Source organism: Ictidomys tridecemlineatus, chromosome 12 (genome assembly GCF_052094955.1).
Source record: "Ictidomys tridecemlineatus isolate mIctTri1 chromosome 12, mIctTri1.hap1, whole genome shotgun sequence".
NCBI lineage: Eukaryota > Metazoa > Chordata > Mammalia > Rodentia > Sciuridae > Ictidomys > Ictidomys tridecemlineatus.
The window spans coordinates 93,052,415-93,074,539 of NC_135488.1; the positions used below are offsets into that span (position 1 = coordinate 93,052,415).

At 39.8% G+C, this 22,125-nt stretch overlaps 1 protein-coding gene across 6 annotated transcripts in view; it reads right to left on the minus strand.

Annotated features, from left to right (window-relative positions):
* Positions 1-22,125, minus strand: part of Crim1 (cysteine rich transmembrane BMP regulator 1) — a 180,212-nt gene that overhangs the window by 55,551 nt on the left and 102,536 nt on the right. For 5 of the 6 annotated variants that reach the window (XM_040271150.2, XM_021734081.3, XM_021734082.3 and 2 more), the window contains 3 exons: positions 21,708-21,829; positions 12,583-12,765; positions 10,150-10,347 (listed from right to left, as the gene is read on the minus strand). In XM_040271150.2, coding sequence (XP_040127084.1) covers positions 10,150-10,347; positions 12,583-12,765; positions 21,708-21,829 — 503 coding nt within the window. The remainder of the gene's footprint in view (positions 1-10,149; positions 10,348-12,582; positions 12,766-21,707; positions 21,830-22,125) is intronic. The other variant, XM_040271152.2, reaches the window with a different exon arrangement.

Consider the following 22,125-nt stretch of genomic DNA (forward strand, 5'->3'; position numbering starts at 1 on the left):
AGCAAGAATGACATTTGCATCTGAGCTATGATACTCAATGACTTTCACATTCATCATCTTATTATTTTCTCATCCTCTTTCTTCTGATGTTGAGGGTCTCGAGAGAAGCAATGCTAAAATCACAGATTCGGAGACAGAAAACTCAGGTTGAGTCCCTGCTCTCTCATTATCTGACATACCACCATGAACCTCTGCGGGCTTCTACAAACACGGTATTCCTACCTCACGATAGTTCTACAAGGCTCACGTAAAGTTGTGAAGAGAAGAAACTCTAAGGGTTACATGAATGACTTGATGCTTGTAAAGATGGTTGTAATGACAACCCTGCCTGCTCAGAGCCAGAACCAGTCTCAGATAATAACTAATTAACGAAATATGAGCCTTTTCATGGGTCTCAAATGTTCAGCTGACACACGGTATTACAATCGCTTCAGCATTCTGAACCCTGTCCGTTGTAACTTAAGCGTCCTTTTCTATCTTCACTGAAAATGCAAAAAGCATCTGGGCTGTGGGTAGGTCTGTGGTGTCATTTTCATATGGTCTGGTAAGCTTTGGAGCGTGTTAGTGACCAGCCACTGGCGCCTTTCACCTTTGCTGAGTAGCGGTCTGAGATCATTGTTCCACATTTTGACCATGTCTATGGTGTCTCCAAGAGCACAGTAATCTCATAGTCATCAGCTTATCCAATGGGAGCTGAAACAATGACTGTGTGCCTGGCTGGCTGCGAACTTCCCCTCTCATGACAGGGGCCTTGCTGGAACTTTAGGGACAAGGGCAAACTCATCACAGTTTCATTGACACTATTTTGGTATCTCTGCCAGCAGTCCCAACCATTCTCAAGTTAAAAGAAGGCAGAGAAGAACCATGTCTAAAAGCTGTCTTTGAACAGCACATCACAGTTTCGGAAGGACAGTGATCTCAAACTTGTGTCAACAGTAAGAGAGTTCAAGCAGTACTTTCTTAGAATTGGAGGTGTTTTACTCAAAAAATAACGTTCTTATTATCTGCCCCCAAGCACGAGGGCTCCCCCGACACAAGCGAATTTGTATGGCACAGAATCTCTATGGAATCTTTTTCTAAAACTTGGTTCACAGAAAGGATGACAGATTCATAGTTTTGAAAAGCTTGGATCTTGCTGATCCCTCTCAATATCCAAGGCCTCAGGCCATCCCAAACTGACAGCTTATTATCTCTGAACATATTTTAGCTTTGCTAACAAATAGAGACTCCCTGAACTGTTTTAAAAGTGAGCCGATATGCAAGGCAATAGCTGTCCAATTAAGGTGAAAAAGAACATGGTCTTCGCCTTCCCACTGACAGCCACACTGAGGTGGCTCCAACACACCAGGCCCAGGAGTAGAGGCAGAGAAGAACCAAATATACAAACAAGCATATACATAAAGCTCCACCTGATTCCACCATAGAGCAAAGACAGCCCAGTTATACCAGCAAAGAATGCTTTTTTTAAAGTACTCAGGTACATGTAAGTAGAAAAAAAATGACGAGCAGTGGAGGATAGGGCTGGCATACAGAATGCATGCTGCAAGGTCTGGCCACTGGACTGGGGGTAGCTTACAAACTCGGTTCAAGGTCTGCTCCAGCAGCCAATGTGAAAAACAAACCCACAATGCTATATGACTCTCCGGGTCCACAATGACCAAATCTCAAACACTTTAGAATTTTCTTGGGGCTTTTTCATCATGTTTTACTCTGGTACAAAACAGAACCTGGAGTTTTGACCTGACATTTATTTCTGATTGACAGCTAGCTTTCCAGTGGCCTGTATACCTGAACTAGGTTCTGTTATAAACAAACCTGATACGTTTAGTTAATTTTTCAGATTCAAAAATAAAATACACTCAGTGTGTAGGCAGGTATCCTATGCTAAATAAAAACTGGGATGACCTGCTAATAACTCAAATTCAAAAAAGTGTACAACCAAAGGCACTATGTCCATTACATCTTCTGACAAATTTCAAAAATGTGCTGTTTAGCATTGCACATCCAGTATCAAATTTAGATCAAACTGATGGTTATTGTCAGGGATCTGGCACTGCTGGATCCCCATAACAGACTTCCGCATCTGCACCCTGGGACTGCTGCAGTGAACATTTGAGAGTCTCAGGCTGAGAGGCAGACACATGGGAATGATGCTATTCCTGCCACCTCTGCAGCCACAATAATGGGGACATCCATAGCAGCAAAGGACATCCTTTAGGAGACATTTCTTTACCTTCAGTTGTTCCTATTTTTTTTATCCCCATGTAACATTTTATTTTCAATGATCAGATACAGCAGAGTAAACAGTTCCAATCGGGTCTTTAACAATGACGCACTGGGGCTATTCACTATCTCCAATGCTAATGCTCATGTCGTAAGCAATGTGAAGTCATTTTGCTTTAAAAAGACACATTGACTATGCCACAAAACTGTTTAAAATGGTGTAATAAGAAGAATTAGAGAAAATATTAAAAATAAATTATATTGAGTCGTTAACGCTTATTTTAAAAGAGCAATTTCAATTGCAAATTATTTTTATCTAAATTATTTGAAAATGTTTGAATTGAACACCTAACAATTTCACAAAAATGTACCAGACCATTTTGATGTATACCTTTAGTCTCTATGAGTCACAAAAGTACTACACAGTAGGTGAACTGGTGTGTATATATTTTTTAATAAACACACCAGGCATTATGCTTACAAATAAGTGTTACTGATAAAAGTACTCACTTTTGGAGGCTATATGCTTGTGTTCCCCAATGCTGGTCATGTTAAAATTCTATTTGAAACTTGTCTTCAGATTTGCTTTCAATGCCATATGACTATGCCATAGGAAACATTTTACTGTCACATCTTGTTTACTCTCAACAATCTCACCTTGGTAGATCATCCACTCTTTCCACCAGACTTAGATATGAATGACTTTGGTTATTTCCCAGAATCTAATAAACCTTCAAAGTCGGACATTTACAAAGCTGAGGATATTCCAAAAGGATGTGCTGTGAGCTCCAAAGTCAGTTTTAAAAGAAAAGCACCAAAAATATTGGAGTGACTGCTTTCCTGGAACAAACATACAGTTTTCCCATATAACCATTTTGAAAGGACACTTCAATTGAACACATAAATCTTGGTATGTTTAAAAATAACCTCATTATATAGTCCAACACTGCAGTAGTGCTGAGAACAAACGTGCTTCATAGGAAAAGTACTGAGACCAATCCATTCCTTAGAATTGAAGCAAACACAGGAGGAGAGGATGAGGACTTTTAAATAAGATGGTCAAATATCACCATACTTAGGTACAGCAGAATTTCTCCTTAAAGCTGGAAACTGTGAATTAACAGTTAAAAGGTTAAAACTCATTTGGCTGACAAAAGTTAATTCTTCTACTTATCAATGGCTATACCCTAAGGAAGATGGGATCTTTCTTTTCAAAGTTTGCAGGCCTTTTCTGAAGGGCATGTCTCTTAATAAACTTCATTAACTTCTGTTTGGTTGCCTAAGACTTGTCTCTTATCCAAAAAAGTTTAACACAGTCTCAAAAGAGATTGTGTTTATTTAAGCTTGTTGGAAAAACATTCCTATCATTTCAAGAATGACTAAATATTTTTCATTCACATAGTTAGCATTCCAGACCATGTTTTCCTGCCTCTGTTGATTAGATGAAAATTAGCAGGTCCAAGTCTGATCTATTAGATGCAATTATCATCTTAGTAGGGAAATCACGAGACTCCTAGCTCTTTTAAGTATAGGAGAGGGACAGCTGGGAATATAAAGAGGAACCTGTTCCCTACACACTTCTGCATCAGGGTAACACCTAAACTCTGCTAACTCAGAGGCAGGGGCCTTTCCACCATGTGCTCAGAATCAGCCCTGAACAATTCTGAACAGTTAAGGCATTAAGCACTGATCATCAGTAAATTAAGAGTGTAAGGCCAATAAACCTTCATTTTTTTAAAACTTTGGTCAGTGTGTCAGTTTTGCGGGCCCCCCCCCTTAAAAAAAATCAAATACAAAGTGCAAGGCATTACTGACATAGACCTGGAGAATCAGCAAAACTCTGGCTCTAATCAAGAACAAGCACTTCTCACCCTAACCTGCTTCTGCAACATTCACTTTCACATCTGTTTAGGTGTTTATGTATGAGGTGGATCTAACAACCAATGAAAGCCACTTGTGGAAAACACATCTTTCTGTAAAGCTACGAAAAGCCTCAAATCTTAAAAGTGATAATTTAAGGTCAGAGGAGAAAGTCTTTTACATCCATTTCATGTACACTCAAATGTTATTTTACATATCTAAATTTTTTAAATGATAAAAAAAGTAAAAGTATCACTTTTATTTTCATCAATGAAAAATTTCTCATGTTTAGCTGAAAGACCTAGGTTAACACATGGTCATCTGCCATGCATTTGGTACCCAACATTATGACCTTATTTGGACAAGCAGAAAACAGACTGTGTTATATTTTAATTTCCATTTATGGAACTAGTTTCCAGGACATTTAGAGTTAAAGGATGAAACAGCATGCCTGACAATCTTTAGGATATTACGAATATTTTATTATTCTTGGCTTACTAATAATAGCACAGTGATATGGTCCTAAAGCACTACCACCCATAAACTGAGTTTTGAACCTTGTTATGTACCAGAATGTTAATAACATGTGACCTGTGGCATCTCTGACTTCTCCGCCCCTCTGGGGTCAGCCAAACTATGCTTGACTCCTTGCCACAGAAGCAGTAGCTTAATCGTCTGAGATACTGTTCAGTGGGGAAGCATTATGGGCAGGGCTGGAAACATTTTTTCCTTGTTTCAAGGAATTCCACCCAGATATGTGCCTGGTACAGACTTTTCTGGCAACCCAGTGGAAATCTCCCTTGAAGCACAACTTGGTTCAAACTTTATCATCAACATTCGCAAAAGAATACAGTGCTCCTATACAGTTAGGATTGATGACAAGGAAGACACTGCACTTGACAGCTCTCAAGACGTCCAGTCTTGTGCTGCAGGCAATTTTTTGGGTGAGACGATGTTGAAGTGGCTTACAAAATCCACACAGATTGAGACATGCTTACCACCTCATCTTCAATACTGCCCCATTTAGGACCAGGATTTCTCATCTAAGTAAGGAATCCCAGAAACCAGGTGGTGGTTGTGGGGGATAGTTGATTTTTCTGGTTCAATCACATTCCATCCTAAATCCACAAAATTAGAAAGAATCCATGCATAGTGAACCTCTTATTCCTTCACTTCAAGTTGATTAAGTCCAGGTGAACAGAATTACTAGGCCTGCCTAAAACTCAGCTTTGTATCTGATGATAATTTTTCAAATAACACTGCTTCATGCTACCATGGACAAATTTTTAAAATAGTGAAATAGAATAATATGATGAACCTTTATGCGTCCATCACCCAGCTTTGAAAACGTATAAAAAAATCTTGGATTTCCTGGGGCAGAAACTTCATTTCTGAGACACAAAAGCCGGAGAAAGGAAAATGCCCAGTCACCCAACTTTAAGCATGGGATTTATTTACTGGCAACATGAGTATTATTTTTAATGCTACCTTTTAAAATATTACCTATGTTGTTCTTAGTTCTTGAAAAGTGATATTCTGATTGGCTCCCAAATCCCCAAGTCATCAAAATCATCAACTCCTCCCGGCAGGAGGTTCTGCACACAACCCAGCCTGAAGAACACTCAGGTCACAGTGGCCACCTGGGTGGGGTCCAAACACAGCCCACGATGAGATAGCAGATCAGGTCTGACATTAAGACTTGTTAAGTCATGATGAAATGCTTATCTCCTGCATCAGGTGTCAAGCTACATTGGCCCCACACCTGTCCACGTCTCTTGTATTTTTCTTACTGAGCAATCGTTGAGTATGTCACATACATCTCACAGCCACATTTCCCTCCCCAACACTTTATCTTACCTTCAACTATAAAGCAACAAGATTTGTAATGGAAATGGTATCTTGTCCCTGGCATCTCTCTGACATTAAGAATCACCTTGGGCAACATTTATACATGACAGTACAGGGGTGTGTGTGGGTGGGTAGTGGGGAGATAGCAGATTATTTTAAATACCTGACTGTATCTTAAAACAAAACAAAATAAAACAAAATTCTTGCTGGTGTAAGTAACCAAAGTAATAATACAGTGGCAGCTATGTGTGCGTAAGGCATGTCTTAAAAATACTTGGTATTTGATGTCACAGTGAGTATTAGCCCTGAGCTGGGAAAGAACAAACTGCAGATTACACGCTAGTCATGGGAGGCCCAGGTGGCTGCCACCGGGATAGAGCTAAGAGCAGAGAGGCAGTGGATGAACAGGGTCCAGAGCCTGGGCTCCAGGACACACGGCTGACAGTTTCAAGCTATATGACCTACAGCAAGTCACATGGCCTCTGAACTGGTGTTCTGCGGTGGTAAACTGGGATGAGAGTACCTGCTCTGGAGGGAGGCTGCAGGGATCAGATGAGCCGACGTTCTTTAAACACTCAGGCCCAGCACACAGAAAGACTTCAGAAAGTGTGTAAGGAAAGTCACGTGGGTTACAAACAAAATGATTCAATGGTGCTAGAGACAGAAAAAGACAAATTTTGTTTTTCCCTTCCTATTTTGATTTTGGGTTTTAAAAAGGTCATGTCTTCCCTGTATACACTGAAATTACAAACTTTACATGCTATTCCATGCTTTTCCACCCCAGCTCTTTACAAGAGTCTGAAAATAAAAAATAATGGGACTGATAAATAAGAGAAGATGCAGAGCAAAGTCAGCAAAGCAAAATATGGGAATACAATACTTATAGACTGATGGACTGGAATGGCTTATCTGTATACCTGAATTGGGTGTTGACAGTAACTTGCTAAAACTTCATCATAAGAGTACTTAAGTGCCAACTTAAAAAGCACTTAGGTACTTATGAATCAAGTTAGCTGTCAAGTAACAACCTTGTCTTTAAGAGCCCCCAGGTTCATGTCCCCAGTCCTCTGGGAGTAACCAGGCACACTATGCTGTCACTTGGAAGGTATGTATCTCTAACACAACCAAACCCACAGCAAGGTTCTTCCTCCCTGTAGGAGTTAGCATGCTATGTATGGTGATTCAGTAACTTATTTAGAAGAAAGCTGAAGCCACAATCCTTGTGTGGTATCCTCTCCTCTAACTTCAGACCATGACTATGTACTCTGGGATGCAGGTAAGAGGTAAGGGCTAACACTTGTTAAGCAACTGTGTGCAGAGGAATTTACGATGTATCTTAACTGTGTCAAAAGCAGTGCTTCTGTTTTTCTCCAAATGACTGTGGCTGATTGCTTACTTATTACAAATTAACACCCTGTTTCTCATTTCTTTACAATCCTTTCGCTACTCTGAAATTAAGAATCTAAATTTAATTTCATTTGAAATTATAGTTAAGTAGGCTATTCAATGCTACTGAATGACTGCTGAGAAAAGATAGTTTCAAATGGTTCCATAAACTTCCTTGGACTCTATACAACTTGTATTATTTTATAAGTTTATTATTATGAGTAATAAATAAACTTTCATATCATCTTAAGGAGTGCACTATTTTTTTGATTCCATACCAAAGGTTCTTTCTGTCCCTCTTACACTTTAGACAGTTACTGGAGAGCAAATTCAATCTTACATGAAACTCACTACCCAACTACAGTAAAAATAAAAAAACAATACTAGCAAGATAAATCAGCTCTCTGAGAACTAGAAAATGAAATCTTCTGGAAGATTTGATGAAAAGAGGTGAGTGCCAGAGCACAGGAGAGAGAAGAAAGGGGACCCGCAGACTCTTGGAGCTGGAATGACAAAGATGCTGGGTTTTGCTGAGGTGAAGAGGAGGGGGGTAAGCTCACCCAGCAGGGTCTAAGGCCTCCTTTCCCTGAGGTCTGCCGAGTGGGGTAAGAGGGTAGGCAGGCGATCACATCCCTGGAGTAGCTTTCAAACTGCAAACGATTTCCTCCCCTGACACTCCACTCCAGTCTCTCCCTAACACACAGCCAAAGCCAGAGATGAGGAGAGATTAATAAAGGAACTAGAAATAGGCAGCGTGAGTAAGCCGGGATGACATCTGCGAGCAGGGAAGCAACATAAAAACAGCTAAACCTGATAGGATTTCAGCTTATCCCAGGAATGCGACACACTGGAAACTTAGGGGAAGATTACCTAAGTCTCTCTCAACCTTATTTTCCACATCTCTGAAATGGGGTAATACAACTATGTATGCCTTCAGCATAGGGTGGTGATGGCGAAAACGTGTTGGGGACAAATGTCAAGCACCCTACCCACAGTACTCTATGTAGACATCCTTTACCTTCTGGTTTAATATAAAACTTAGCCTAAATATGTTCTCTTAAGTTCAAGTTGTCTCTTATTTATGTTTGCTTTTTTTGAACTACAAGAGGTGCTTCATTCATTTTCTGGAATTAGTGGCTCACCCAAACTGTAAATCTTTTCTCAAACAGTGAAGAATTAGATGGCAAGTCTATGCAGATGCTGCAAAGCATAAACACTAACAAGACCAAACTCACTCACTTCTTAGCCAAACATCTCCTTGGGGTAACAACCAATCAATTTCCTATATAGCGTATATAATTCTATTCATTAACGGCTTCTCATCTCTACTCACATAGATATGGAAGAAAAAGGTGAGTGCAAAAGGATCTGCCTTCCTTTCCTCTTGCAGGAAAGGATTATTCTTTTTATAAGCTTTTAAAATCTTACTTTGAACTTATGAAGTAAGCCACATAAGATTAAAAAGCAGGTGTTGAATGGATTACATGTCTAGGCTTTTAATTTTTCTTATGGGTTCACACACATGGATACTTAAATATTTCAGGTTGACAACAGATTGTCCCTTAACCTTAGGGACAGACATACCCACCTTTATCTGCATTGAGAAGCACCCTTTCCTGTAAAGCCAACTACACAACCATTACACATATTTCTACACACTCCCTTTTCCCAGCACTGAAACTCTTGCCTTTCTGGGGTTGTATGTGAGAGGAGTGTATGTGAGAGGAGGGGCGATTTCCACAAAATCATCATCTGGAAGCTCTAAAGACATGGAGGGTGGCAGCTACACTCTGAATGGAGTAATGGTGAGGGAACTGGTGATGTCAACAGAAATAGAGACTTCCAGCTTAAATTTTTATGTGATTTTTTTTAAGGTCAATAATATATCTAACCCCTCAAAGGTTAATGAAGCTAGTTAGCAAATTTTTAAAGTCTGAATTTACCAAAATTTAGGTAAAAGCAAAAGATGTCTTGATATTTAAAAGACAGTCTAATTAGTTGACTTTCTGGAAAAACCTGTTAGTTTCTTGATATCTATTTTAGAAAGTTCTATAAGGATCTGTACTTAATGTGGATTAATTCTGGACACACATTATGAAAATATGTCTCTCAATGATAGATAATCTCTACTGGATCTGTCAGTAGAAATATCTGATCTGCTGTCTGTTCTAACAGACATGGACAGAAGATTAAGATGACAAGAGTAATGTGCAAAGAATCTTCAAGGTGGAGGAATCGGACTGGAAGAGTAGCTGGAATGGAAACATTAGTCCAGGACACCTCAGTTTCTCTCCACTGAACAGAAGAGGTAGCCGAGACAGAAGTAAAAGCATTAGTGGAATGGCAAAGCCACGGTCGCCATAGCTTCAGAAGGAGGAAGGATGCTCTGTGTGAGTGAATGCAAACGGCCTTTGATGGTTTGGTCCTTTTCTGACAGTTGTCAGGACTCTTGGGTTTATGGAAGCAGCACAAGTTGAACATGTTACGCATAAAACATGGATCTTGATTTCCAATTTTATTTCCCTGTGTTGACACTGGATGTTAATTAGGCTTACAACAAACTGAATTAAAACGTATATACCCTTATACTATAATGTATTCATGTAAGTATATGTGCAGTGAGAAAAAAGACTATACTACTCTCATTTTAAATTTGCAACATTTTTCTCAAACAATGAATCAGGGCTGTATAATAAATTGATCTGTAACTAGTAACAGCATGAGGCAGACATTATGAATGAGGAAATAAAAAACAAACAAGAACATACTGGTAGAAGCTTCTTCTCCAACAGGAGACATTTGCCAGACACTCATCAGAACTACAGGGCTTACCTTCACATACAGGGCAGCACTCCCCAGGCACTTTCACGGGGTGCATGCAGCTCTGCCCACAGGCTGTGGCCACGCAGTGGGGCTCTCCATTGATGCACTGGCAGAATGTACAGTCGTCTTCCCGCCACCGGTCTCCATGAGCACGGATCTGGCCATTGGCATAGCAGCCGGCAGGATTGTTAAAAGGATACACTGGATCTAAATTAAAACACGAGTTCAGAGTAAGATTGAGGACAATCTATCTGTACCTAAAGACACTTTTCTTTCCTCCAGGTTTTATTCATCAATGGTTATGTTCCAACTGTGATTAACAGAAGTTGGGGTTACATGAGGGATCCCTAGGGTTACATGCAAAAGCAGCTGTCACACCAAATGTACATCCTCTCATCCTGACACTGCAATCAGGGAGGAAGAGAGGTGGCCTAAAAGCCAATGTGCAAAGCTGTCACTCCACAGAGTTGGAAAGCTTTCTGAACAGAGCTGTGGGCTGGCAATTAGAAAGCATGGATCTATTCTAGGCTCTGACTTTTTCACACCTCAATTTTACCACCTGTAAAGTGGAAGGATACTATTCCATCGAAATATCCGTGATGCTGTTGCTTCTGGGACTAAATGACTCGATTCTGTGGTGCTTGCAGGCCTGTGTAGCAAGAGGAAGGAGCAGCCTCCAGGTACCTGCTTAGCCTCGGGCATGACGGGCTGGTTCAGACAAGCCTTAGGTCTGTCTGGTGCCTCGGACAAAGACTAAACTTAAGGCAATTATTTCCCATAATTTGGGAAGTAAAACAGCAAAGTTTGGGGAATGGAATTAGCCAAGGCTACTATTAAAAAAAATTCTGAAGCAATTGCTAAAAATATAAATGCTGAATACAAACACAAGTATCCCTATAATGACAGCAACTAGATAATTATTCCATTTTTTTAAATTCACAGAAATATATAAAATAATGCATCCACAAACAAGTAGTGCCGTGCGAGGACAGTCCAGAGAGCTTAGAGTTTGGTCTTTATTCTAAGGAGTTTAGAGGGCATTGTGACAAAGTTAGAAGGTCAAAATTTAAAATAATATAGTCACAACTTTAGAAAGGCAGTCTGCCAGCTGGAAGAGGCCGATAGACCTGAGCTAGATAAGACTTTCTAAATTCCTTGGTAAAAAAATATTGCAGTACATACTTCATTTCTACTTTAAGCCTGAATCTGAATTCCAGGAAGTGAGACATAACCAGATCCATGCCCAGACAATTCGCTACGATTATTACTTGGAGGTTCATATCTGTGTTTTTACACCATCAACCACTGCATAGTTTCAGATGCTATTACAAACTAGGGACAGCTACAGAACAAATCAATTGGGAAGGCTAAAAGTTTGATGTGATTTTTTTTTTTACCCTCTCTCACCATAATAATATCTAAAAAGTGAGCTACTTTTCTCCTGCTTTGGTGAAAATGACTTCTTACAAGGGAAAGGGCTCTGTGTTAGGAATGCAGTTTTCATACTTCAAACATTTCAGGTCTTCAGTCTGATGTAGCAAACAAGCTCAAACATTAAAAGGAAAGGATTTTAGTACAACAGAAAAAAAAAAAAAAAAAGCAAAGACTCTGAACGGACACTGTGCCCTCTCATTTTGTGTGCAGATATCAGGCAAAGACGAACACATGTGACAGTGGATTGAAGATCTGTGACCTAGTCAGAACTACAAGGCTCACATGACCTTCCTTTCTGGGGAAACAGCATTGTGTGGTCAGAAGAATATGGGAGGCCCATTCAGGCCTGGCGTCATCGTAAACTCAAGACAAGAGACTGCTTTTCTGAACTTCAGTTTCCTAGGGTTTAAAATGGGTGGGTGGTAGTAGGCGGTCTTTAGAGGTACCATTCTGAAACGCTACGTATAAACTACAGAATGAGAAGGTGGAGCCTGCTGCTGCACATGTGAATAGATGTGGTGGAGAAGAAGGGATTATGGATAAAACAAGTCCTTGATGCTCAGGGACACTCTGGTACCTGGCCAGATATGGAGTCAGGCTTAGCCCCTCTCGGAGCTGACTGCCTGGCACTGTCCATGATGAAGACCATCCTTTCTAGCCAAGCATCCAAGGAAACCAGGGGTGAATTCTCATGTCAGGGTGAAGACAAAGTTTTGTCCCAGGACGTGCTAAGGCACTGCTAGAACTGTAGGAAAGGCCAGAAAGCAATTTCAGGAAGTCTCAAGTTGACCTGTAGACAATGGTCACAACCCATTCTCTATACCCAAGGTGAAGAGCGTCTCTCAGGGAGATCCTTTTACACTCTGCCTGGTATTGTCAGCCTTCTAAAAGACTGAGGGTGACATCATTAATAAAGAACTTCAACATTCCTCTCCTTTTTGATGAGACTGAATTCAAGCTCTGGACCGTGTATTCTCACATCAACCTTCAACCAGCATTTTTCCTTACCTTCACACACGGGGCAGCACTCGCCTTCAGGCACATAGTACCTCTCACAGTTCAGTTCCCCGCACTGGGCAGTGAAGCAGATGGACACGCCCCCTTGGCATCGACAGAATCGACAATTGTCCATTCGAAACATGTCCCCATCATAATACTCCACGTTGTTGAAGACACACGCTGGCTTTGTTTCTGAAGGAATGAAGATAAACAAGGAACATTTGAAATAACTTTTGCAGTACTGAGGATCAAACCCAAGGTTTCATAAGTGAGAGGCAAGCCCTCTACCCCTGAACTGCATCTCTAGACCAAATAAGCATATGTGAAGTCCTTAAGTGGTGTCCTTTTATGCTTTCCAAACAGCTTCTAGAAAATTCTGTCAAAGAGCAGGAAGTTATAATTTGGTGAAAATTTACTAAACTCCATCTAACTTTATAATAGAAGTGACAAAGCTAAGTAAAATAAACAAAACTTGTTGCTATCCTGTTTACACAAAGGAATTGAAATTCTCTTGAGCAAAATCTACATTGACTTCCTCCTATCCTGTGACAAAGGTTAACTTTGTGATCATGAAACTTACATATCTGGTACATGCTTTAAAGAGTTTATATTTGCTTTGTCAAACCCTTCTCTACCTTGGGTGCAGGATCCTACCTCAATATCAGGTTTGGTTCTTCCGCAAGTAATTTAGTGAGGCTTTTCTTTTAGTTTGAAGGTGGCAATGTTCTTCTTCTCTTCCTTTGTTCCCTTCTAAACTCTTTTTTCTATTTGGTTTAATTAGCTATCATTTTAACAGTGCTTGTCCTTTAACCTGTATTACCTCACTTAATTTCAATAACAAAGATCTGATGTGGATTCCCTATCCTGAGTTTAGAAGTGAGGAAATACTAGGTAATTTGCTTAAAATCACACATTTCACAAATGATAGAAGGAAACAGTAGCCTTCAACTAAAAGCTTGTGCCTGCTCCACTGCTTTAGGTATATTCTGCTAAGGATTCATAGTCCCATTATGTAGAACACTCTGTGTGATAATAATCATATTTAAATTGTTCTCTGCCCTGAAAACTCTTTAAACTATTCATTGTCTCTAATTTTGGTTGTTTTAAAATAACCCTCACCAGACAAAGACCACACACACACACACACACACACACACACACACACACACACACACCAAAAAAAAAAAAAAAAACCAACCCTACAGATCAGTACCTCTTATGAATACAGGCACAAAAATTCTCAAAGAAATTACTAGCAAACCACATCCAGCAACATATAAAAAGGATTACAGATTACATGCCATGACTAAATAATATCTATTCCACAAAGGCAAGGTTGGTTTAACACTCAAAATTCAATTAATTTAATATGTCAATGGAATAAAGGACAAAACCCATATCATCTCAATAGATGAAGAACAAGTATTTGACAGAATCCAGTACTCTTTCATGACCAAAATGCTTAACAATTAGAAATAGAAAAAAAAATTCCTCAACTTGTTAAATGGCAACTATAAAATCCCACAGCTAACATCAAACAATGATGTCTGCTCTCAGCACTTCAATTCAACATTGCAATTAAAGTTCTAATCAGGGAAATTAGGGAAGGAAAAATAAATAAAAGGAATTCAGATTAGAAAGGAAGAGGTAAAACTTTCTCTAGTTGCAGATGATATAATCTTATATATAAAAAATTATAAAGAGTCACTGAAACTATCAGAACTCAAAAAAGTTCAAAAACATTGCAGGGTATACGTGAGACTCAAAAACAATTTGTTTTATCTATGCAATAGCAATGAGTAATCAGAATATAAACTTCTAAAAAATTCCAGTCTTAAGATCCTTGAAAAAAATCAAAATGGGATGAAATTTACAAAATAAGTGCATAACTTACACTTCAAAACCAAAAAAATATTCTTTAAAAAAATTATTTGCTTCTACATCAACAGACATGAATTGGAAGACAATATTGTTAAGATGAAAATATTCTACAATTGGTCTCATAGGCAATGAAATCCCTATCAATTTCTTTTGTAGAAATCCATAAGCTAATCTCACAACTCATATGAAAATGTAAGGAACTAAGAACAAAGTTAGAGAACTCCCACTTCCTGATTTCAAAATACCATACAATGCTATAGTCATCAGGGAGGTATGGTTCTAGAGTACAGATAGATATTATAGTTCAGTGGAATTCAGAGTTCAGAAATAAACCATTGTATTTACTGGTTTTTGACAAGAGTGCCAAGACAATTCCTTGGGGGGAAGAATAGCCTCTTCAACAAATGATACTGTGACAAGTGGATATTCACAGGCAAAAGAATGAAGATCAACCTATCCTCACATATACAAAAATTAACTCAAAATTAATCATACAAGCTATGATCTAAATGTTATAGCTACAAGTATAGAACTCTTAGAAGAAAATAGGAGAAAAAATTTCATGACCTTGGGTTAAGCAAAGATTTCTTAGATATGACACCAAAAGCATAAGCAACAATAGAAAACATAGATAAAATGAATTTAATCTACTCCTATACTTTAAAGGATACCACCAAAAAGTAAGACCCACCCACAAATTTGGATAAGTCATTTTCAAATCAGGTATCTGACAAAGAGCTTATGTCCTGAACTCTTATAAAACAATTTTTAAAAAACCTCAGTTGAAAAATGGACAAACATTTGATCAGATGTTTCTCCTAAAAAGAAAGGGCCAATAAACACATGAAAGTATGCTCAACCTCACAGTCCACCAAATTAAAGAGTCCTGGAAGCTGAAGAAAGTTGTCCTGAACAGATACACCCTGTTCAATCAGATGGGAGAAGCCACATGGTAACAATCACATCTCTTAAGGGCTTCTCTGTCCCAAAATTACTTCCTAATATGTCACCCTGCGTGTACAAAATACTTGCAGAAACTTCCATCGCATTTTAATTGGAGTATATATTTGCACTGCATTTAAGAACAATTACATTCTCATTTGATTTTACAATGACCTTGTTTGGAAGACAAGTATTAATTTTCACTTTTTGCAAGGAGGAAAATGAAATTTACAGAGATTAGGTGACTTGCCTAAGGAGTGTGTGATGAAATGTGTCTGTGCACACGTGCAGGAATGTGTATGCCTGGGTCTCTTTCCTTAGTACTGTCTGAATGTGACATTTCTTTTTTCAGAAAATTAATGTCAAATTAAAAAGGATCATATCATTATAGCTCAGAATTCTTTAGTATGTCAACATTCTTATCTGAGCTGGTACCGGAAGAACCTGTGCACCTAGACCATAAAGCATAGACAATAGAGTGTTTTTTAAATAAACTTGGATGCTGATGGAGTGAGGCACAATACAGTACTCCAACAAAATGTCGAACACTCATTTAAGTGGGAAAAAAATTTTATAAACCAATCAATATTAATTACTTATCTGAGTTTATCAACCATATCACCACCTGGAGTAAAGCCATAAATCTTCACCAAGATTTGAAGAAGTGAGGAGGGAAGATTATGGTCGTGCATAAACCTGATGCAGACTGACTTGTTTTCATGGTGGGATGTGCAGAGGCTTACATGGGAAAGGATGGGACTGACCATGCTACCAGTGCAGTCCAGTTTCACTAGCTAAAACACAGGGGCAAAGAAGCCTTTGAGGAGCAATAGCTAATTGCTTCTTCACCTGATGAAGATAGAGGTGAGTCTCAAAACAGTCTGGAGATTTCCAGGACTTCATGAAAGAATGATTTAAGCAGGTGTGGAATAGAAAAGTCCTAAGAAGTAATTTACTACGGCATTTGTACTCCTCAATGCAAAGAAGCATGAAAGTGTCTTTTTATGATTTCTGGATGTGTTTTGTGTCTGCCATTTAAACTTTATGTTTCTAAGTTCTGGAATCTTCCCTTTCCTCTTTCACACATTTCAGAACTCGTGAAAAACAGCCTCATCATATAGAACGTTAGTAAACTCTAAGGCCTGCCAAATTACACTGATTGGCAGATGGTGATAGGTATATCATTTTAACAAAGGAAAAGACTAAAATAAAGGACTTCAGTTCCAATGTGAAAACGGAGAAGAATCCCCAATAGATACACTTCTGTTCTCAACCTCTCAGTAGGGAACAGTTCATACCTAGTAACTGTCTCATTTCTCTGGGGGGTGGAGCGGGAGTGGTGAGCTGAATGGGAAGTAAATGGGACACAGCCAGAAGCCAAGACAGACGACCCTATGACAGATGGGAACTGTCTGACAATTTCTCCATAAGTCAATAGCAAACTGATGTAATCACAAAGATAGAGTACAAGGGCTTCCAGGTACCTGAGGGGGAAAAAAACCTTTTGTATTAGGTGTATAAGTATGTGCCGGAGTATACCAAGCAAACACTATTTTAGGATAAGGAAAGAGGATAACACTGAAAAGACTGGCCTCTCAAGCATTAACTTAAAAAGGCACCAAGGGGTGCTCAACAAACACTTACTGAACATAATATTTCTTTCAAAGCACCAGACTCTCCCCATTTCTGTATCAGCAAATGTTTTATGCCTGCGAGTCTTACTGAGCACGATTTCTATACAGACAGGGGGTTCTTGACAGATGTTTTCTAGAATGAGTTTTCTTATTAACAGGCTGCAGGTCTGGCTTTTCTGGGCCAAAATTTACCTGAGGAGAAAGCTGATTTGGGGTACAAGTAGGTCTCCTGCAAGTCATCAATTTCACATGTGAATGTCTGGGAGAAAATTCTGTCAGTGCCAAAATAAGACCATTTCCAATATAAACCTTTTATATGTTTAAAAGCAAACTATTGAGTGGATAGCATAACTTTAATAGAAACCCCTAGTTATTAGTACTCTTCTAAAATCTGCATTTCCTACTTGTGTAAGAATCAAAGTGCTACAGGGATAGACAAATAGTTCCAATGGCACAAAAAACAGGCTAAAAAGTAATTCTACTTTGTGTTCAGCTCCCTTCCCCTGAACTTACTTCACACCACCTGAAATTGCAATGATTGGTTCTGCTATATACAAGGGACCCTCCTGCCCCTGTCCACCCATCCACTGCTCTGGGCACCCCTGGGAAAAAACGAGGGCACTTTTCCTCTTTTGTACCAATGACAGATTCTTACAGTTGAGAGTGAGAATTAGCCCCAGGACACACTTGGTCCTGCTGGTTACAGTCAGCATTGAATATCCTAAGGCTAAAAATAATTCTGGTCATTTCATTTCAGTTGGTTTAAATCCAATAACATAATACCACAGACAATTCATTTACTCCTGTGGGGAACAGTTTATAACCAAGTCAGGCTAGAAGAATCTGTTACTGACTCAAAACCAAGATAGTCTATTTTATCTAGCTGCGTGTAGACACTCATTGGCTAGTGATCGTGTCCAAGCAACAGAATGAATGATCACTACCACATTTTGTGCCTGGAATTTAAAGCCCGGACACCCGCAGGAATGAGAGAGGTGGGCCACACACAGGATAACAGGGTTATTGCTACAAAAAGGAGTGCACGTGCCTGTCTAGAAGTGGAGCCCCAGCTGACTACTGATAGACATTCACTTGTGGGCAGAACTGACTCTTGAGGGAAGGGCAGGACTGTTCATGGCTTTGGAGGTCATACTCTAGGTGATGATTATGACCACTTCCAAGTTTACATAAAAGGAACTCCACCGCACCACCTGTCCCTCTGGTTTTAAACAACAGGGTTCTCAGGTGACAATACCTCCCAAATGCTACTCTCAGTCCCTGTCAGATAATCCCATCATAGACTGTCACCATCTGCTCTTCAACTCTCCTGTCCCTTCACAGAAATACAAGCAAAGCAAACTGCAAAGAGAAGTACAATGTACAGGGGGCGTTCTCGCCAACGATTCATCCATACTTGTGTTTTCAACACTTGGGAGTTCTAGAGTTCTCAGGGAGATTTTTTAAATCTTATGCTTGCATTTTAACAATTAGATTAAAAAAAAATAACATGAGGATATAGATCATCTGAAGGCATCTTGGGGACTAAGTGCTGCCGCGCCATCTCTGTTTCAGCAAGCAGGGCTGATGATATTAGCGTTCCACCCACTCTCTCCTGAACTGGTGTGGAGTTCTCAAACTGAGACAGAGATTGAGGTGCCCACAGGCTAGCTGTGGCAATCTCACTTCCTGACACTGTAGTATTTTTCTTTTTACTGGGAAGAACCACCACAGGATACCCCTTTCTGCATTTGTGGTGTTGAAGCAACTGAACACACAATCTAACTTCATCACTCAGTGCTTCCTTTTTAATTTCCATGTGAGAAATCTCCATTAGAGAGCGCATCACCCCGTCCAGCAGGCTTTTTTTTTGCCTCTGAAAGTAAGAACTGTGGGTCTGACCCTTCCTCCTCTTTCACTTTGATTGGAGGAGGCTGGGGGCCAAATCTGATGTTTAACTCTGGCAACTACACAGCCTCTTGTAGCCTGCATACCTGAGGGCACTCTCTGTTTAATTTTCACTTCTCAACTTTCACTCCCAACCTTCAGCCATGCTTCTTCTTGCTAATTGATATTTTACCACTATGTTACAGAATTCATTCTCATTGTGAATTGCCTCAAATTCTTGTGGATAAGCAAGTCTTTGGGTGTATACAACAGATTTCTGCTTTTTAAAGTGATGATAATGAATCTTTGACATGTAAAAATCTCCTAAAGGCAACCTTATGACAAGTGCCAAGATTCTTCCAGGATCCTGGATGATACACACACACACACACACACACACACACACACACACACACACACACACTCATAAAGTAGATATGTGTTATGACTATATATATATATCAAAGCAAGTAAAATACAAAATATAAGACAGTCTGTTTAAAAATATTCTGTAGTATTATAAATCTTTATAGCATTATGGTTTTTAGTCTCTTCTACACATGAATGATATAGGTAGGAGAAACTAAATAGCAGGGCGAGAAGTCAAAATCACTCAACAAATTTCTGGTGGCAAGAAAGAAGCAACCACCAGAAACACTGATTCCGTTTGCTGCCCCACCATTTTCTCATAGCAAATGGCAAATCCTATTCCTGAAGCCAGGGTTCAATAAAAAATGGCTATAAATGAGGGCAGGCCCTGGAGATTGATTCCAAGATCACTGAGACAGAAGTGCAGTTATTAGCTAACCTAAACACAGATGATTGAAGAGAGATGTAAAGCTAATGTCTTGATAAGAAAGGCCTGACAATTTGGTTTCCAGAATCAAGAAGCAAAGAGAGAAGAAAAGCATTCTTCCCCACACAGAGGAAATGAACTTTATTACTATTGGTGATATTTCCAGGAGACAAATGACTTAGGATGAAAGAGTAGGGTGGTCAACGATGGAGCACTCTCACCAGTAACCCTTCCATGGGCTGGCAGTGAATGGCTACCTCTTGTGGGAGCTATTATGATAGGAATCAGATCCCTGGGTTGCTAACTTCAGGAAATGTAGGTGCCTCAATGAGGTACATGATATACTAAGGTCCATAGAAATAAGGGTGAATGTGACCAACTCCCGTACTCTAGTATTCACATTCTAGAGTGAGAAATGAGTTCTGGAAGGAAGAATATCTGAGATGCTGAGATCCCATGGTAGGGATTGATGATTTCTGTCAAAATGGTATCGTAATTATGGTACAAGTTAAATAGTCACAGAATATCACCTACACAAAATTACACTGCAGCAGCAGGGCCAGAGAGAACAGATCTATTTGTCCACTGGTTAGTGTGTAACAGACAAAACCACTGTCTGGGTGATATCAGGGATAGGAGAGCACTGAGAAGGGATTTATGCACACGGAACCCTGTCTGTACCCCTCCCTGTATGCTTATATCTATAAGGTCTGTACATTCCCTTACTGTCTCCTTTCCCTACCCCGAATGCCCAGAACAGTGTCTCTCAGAGATGAACAGGAGGTGTGCACACAGTATAATAGACTCATTTGCTTGTGGCACAATTCCAAGAGCTTCACACATTATACCTCATTTAATTTACCATTATTCATGTCATTTTACAGATGTAGAACTGAGGCCCAGAGAGATGAAGACACTTCCCTCAGTTTACACAGCTAGTAAGTGGAGAAACCGATTTTCAAACTGGGGTCATCCAGTCCTAGCCTGTATTCTACCTTAACTACAAAACCATACTGCAAGTATTTCCTCAAAGCAAACCAAAACAGCACATGTGGTCAGAGAACTAAAAAAATTCTAGGGTGCAAACCAATAGGATGCAATTTCAAGATGACCTTTTCTTATGTGTGAGGGAGGGACCTGAGAAAAGGGAAGGAGACCTCAGAAGGCTGCATCCTTGCAGACAGTAGTTAGGGTGGACATTTCTGTATGTGCCTGATATTTGTTGTATGTGCCCAAATTTTTCTGGGTGCACAGGTATCAATTAAACAATGCTCTATGAAATTACTGACATATAACTTGTTTCACTTTTCCCTTTTTATTCCTGAAAATTCTAGTGGAGAAACATGTTCTAGGTTCTCTTGTCTGGCACCTGAATTCAATAAACATCTAGTCACCAAACATGGAGCTCTTCTAGGAAGGATGAAAGGGAGAGGTGGATCCTGTTTGAAAGAATCTGGTGACTGAAGAATCTTTTTTTTCTGATCCAGGAGGGTCAATCCACAAGCAGGCCAATACCAATGACCAAACATCAATCAAAGATGTTCTAAGTAGAAAAACACCGAACTAGAAGAACCATGTCTTTCCTAATTCAAACTGTTGTTACTCTCATGCGGAAAGTGTGTCCTTTCAGCAATAGGGCAGGTTACTGAGTGACACAGAGGCTCCGTGCTTCTTTTTTGGAGAAATTCTAAAACTTCTGACAGTTTCAAAACCCAACAGAGTAGGACAGCTACCTGCAATCTGCTATTGCATTTCTAAAATTCTCCTTCTGATGAACCATGGTTCCTGTCCTAACTTTCTTTACTGCACTGTGAGATCTTGAGTAAACCTCCTTTCTGAGTGATTTCCAGCAACTCCCTGAGTAAATTCCCTGCTTTGTAAAAGACAGAAGCAGTTATGGTCCATTGGCCCACCCCCTCCTCCTCCTCCTCTTGCTGCTGCTGTAGTTGCTACCGAACAAATATACACTCTCTGAGAACAAGAGAAACCCCACGTACCATTAACACATTCAAAGACATCACAGCACTTTCCGGGTGTCCCATCTCCACGAGAGACTATGCGGGGAGTGGATCCCACCTCACACACGGGGAAACCACATAAGCCAGAGAGACACTCGCATCTGAAACCAAAGAAAAGGGAAGGAAAACCCCATGAATAAACAACAACATAGAAGTCGGGAGACCACAAAGTGTCAGTGGCAAAGTACCTGGTCTATACCACACAGCCTCAGTTATCTGGTGTCACTGGGAAATGAGGAGGGGGAAGAGGGTCTCACATAATCTGCTTTCCCAAGGTCTACGACTAGTCTCCTTTACATACACACAGATTTTAACCATGTTGGCACATATATTTCTACAAGGCATTACCTCATTGCTTACTTAACCAGACTGGTATTGAGTGTAACATGCATTTTCA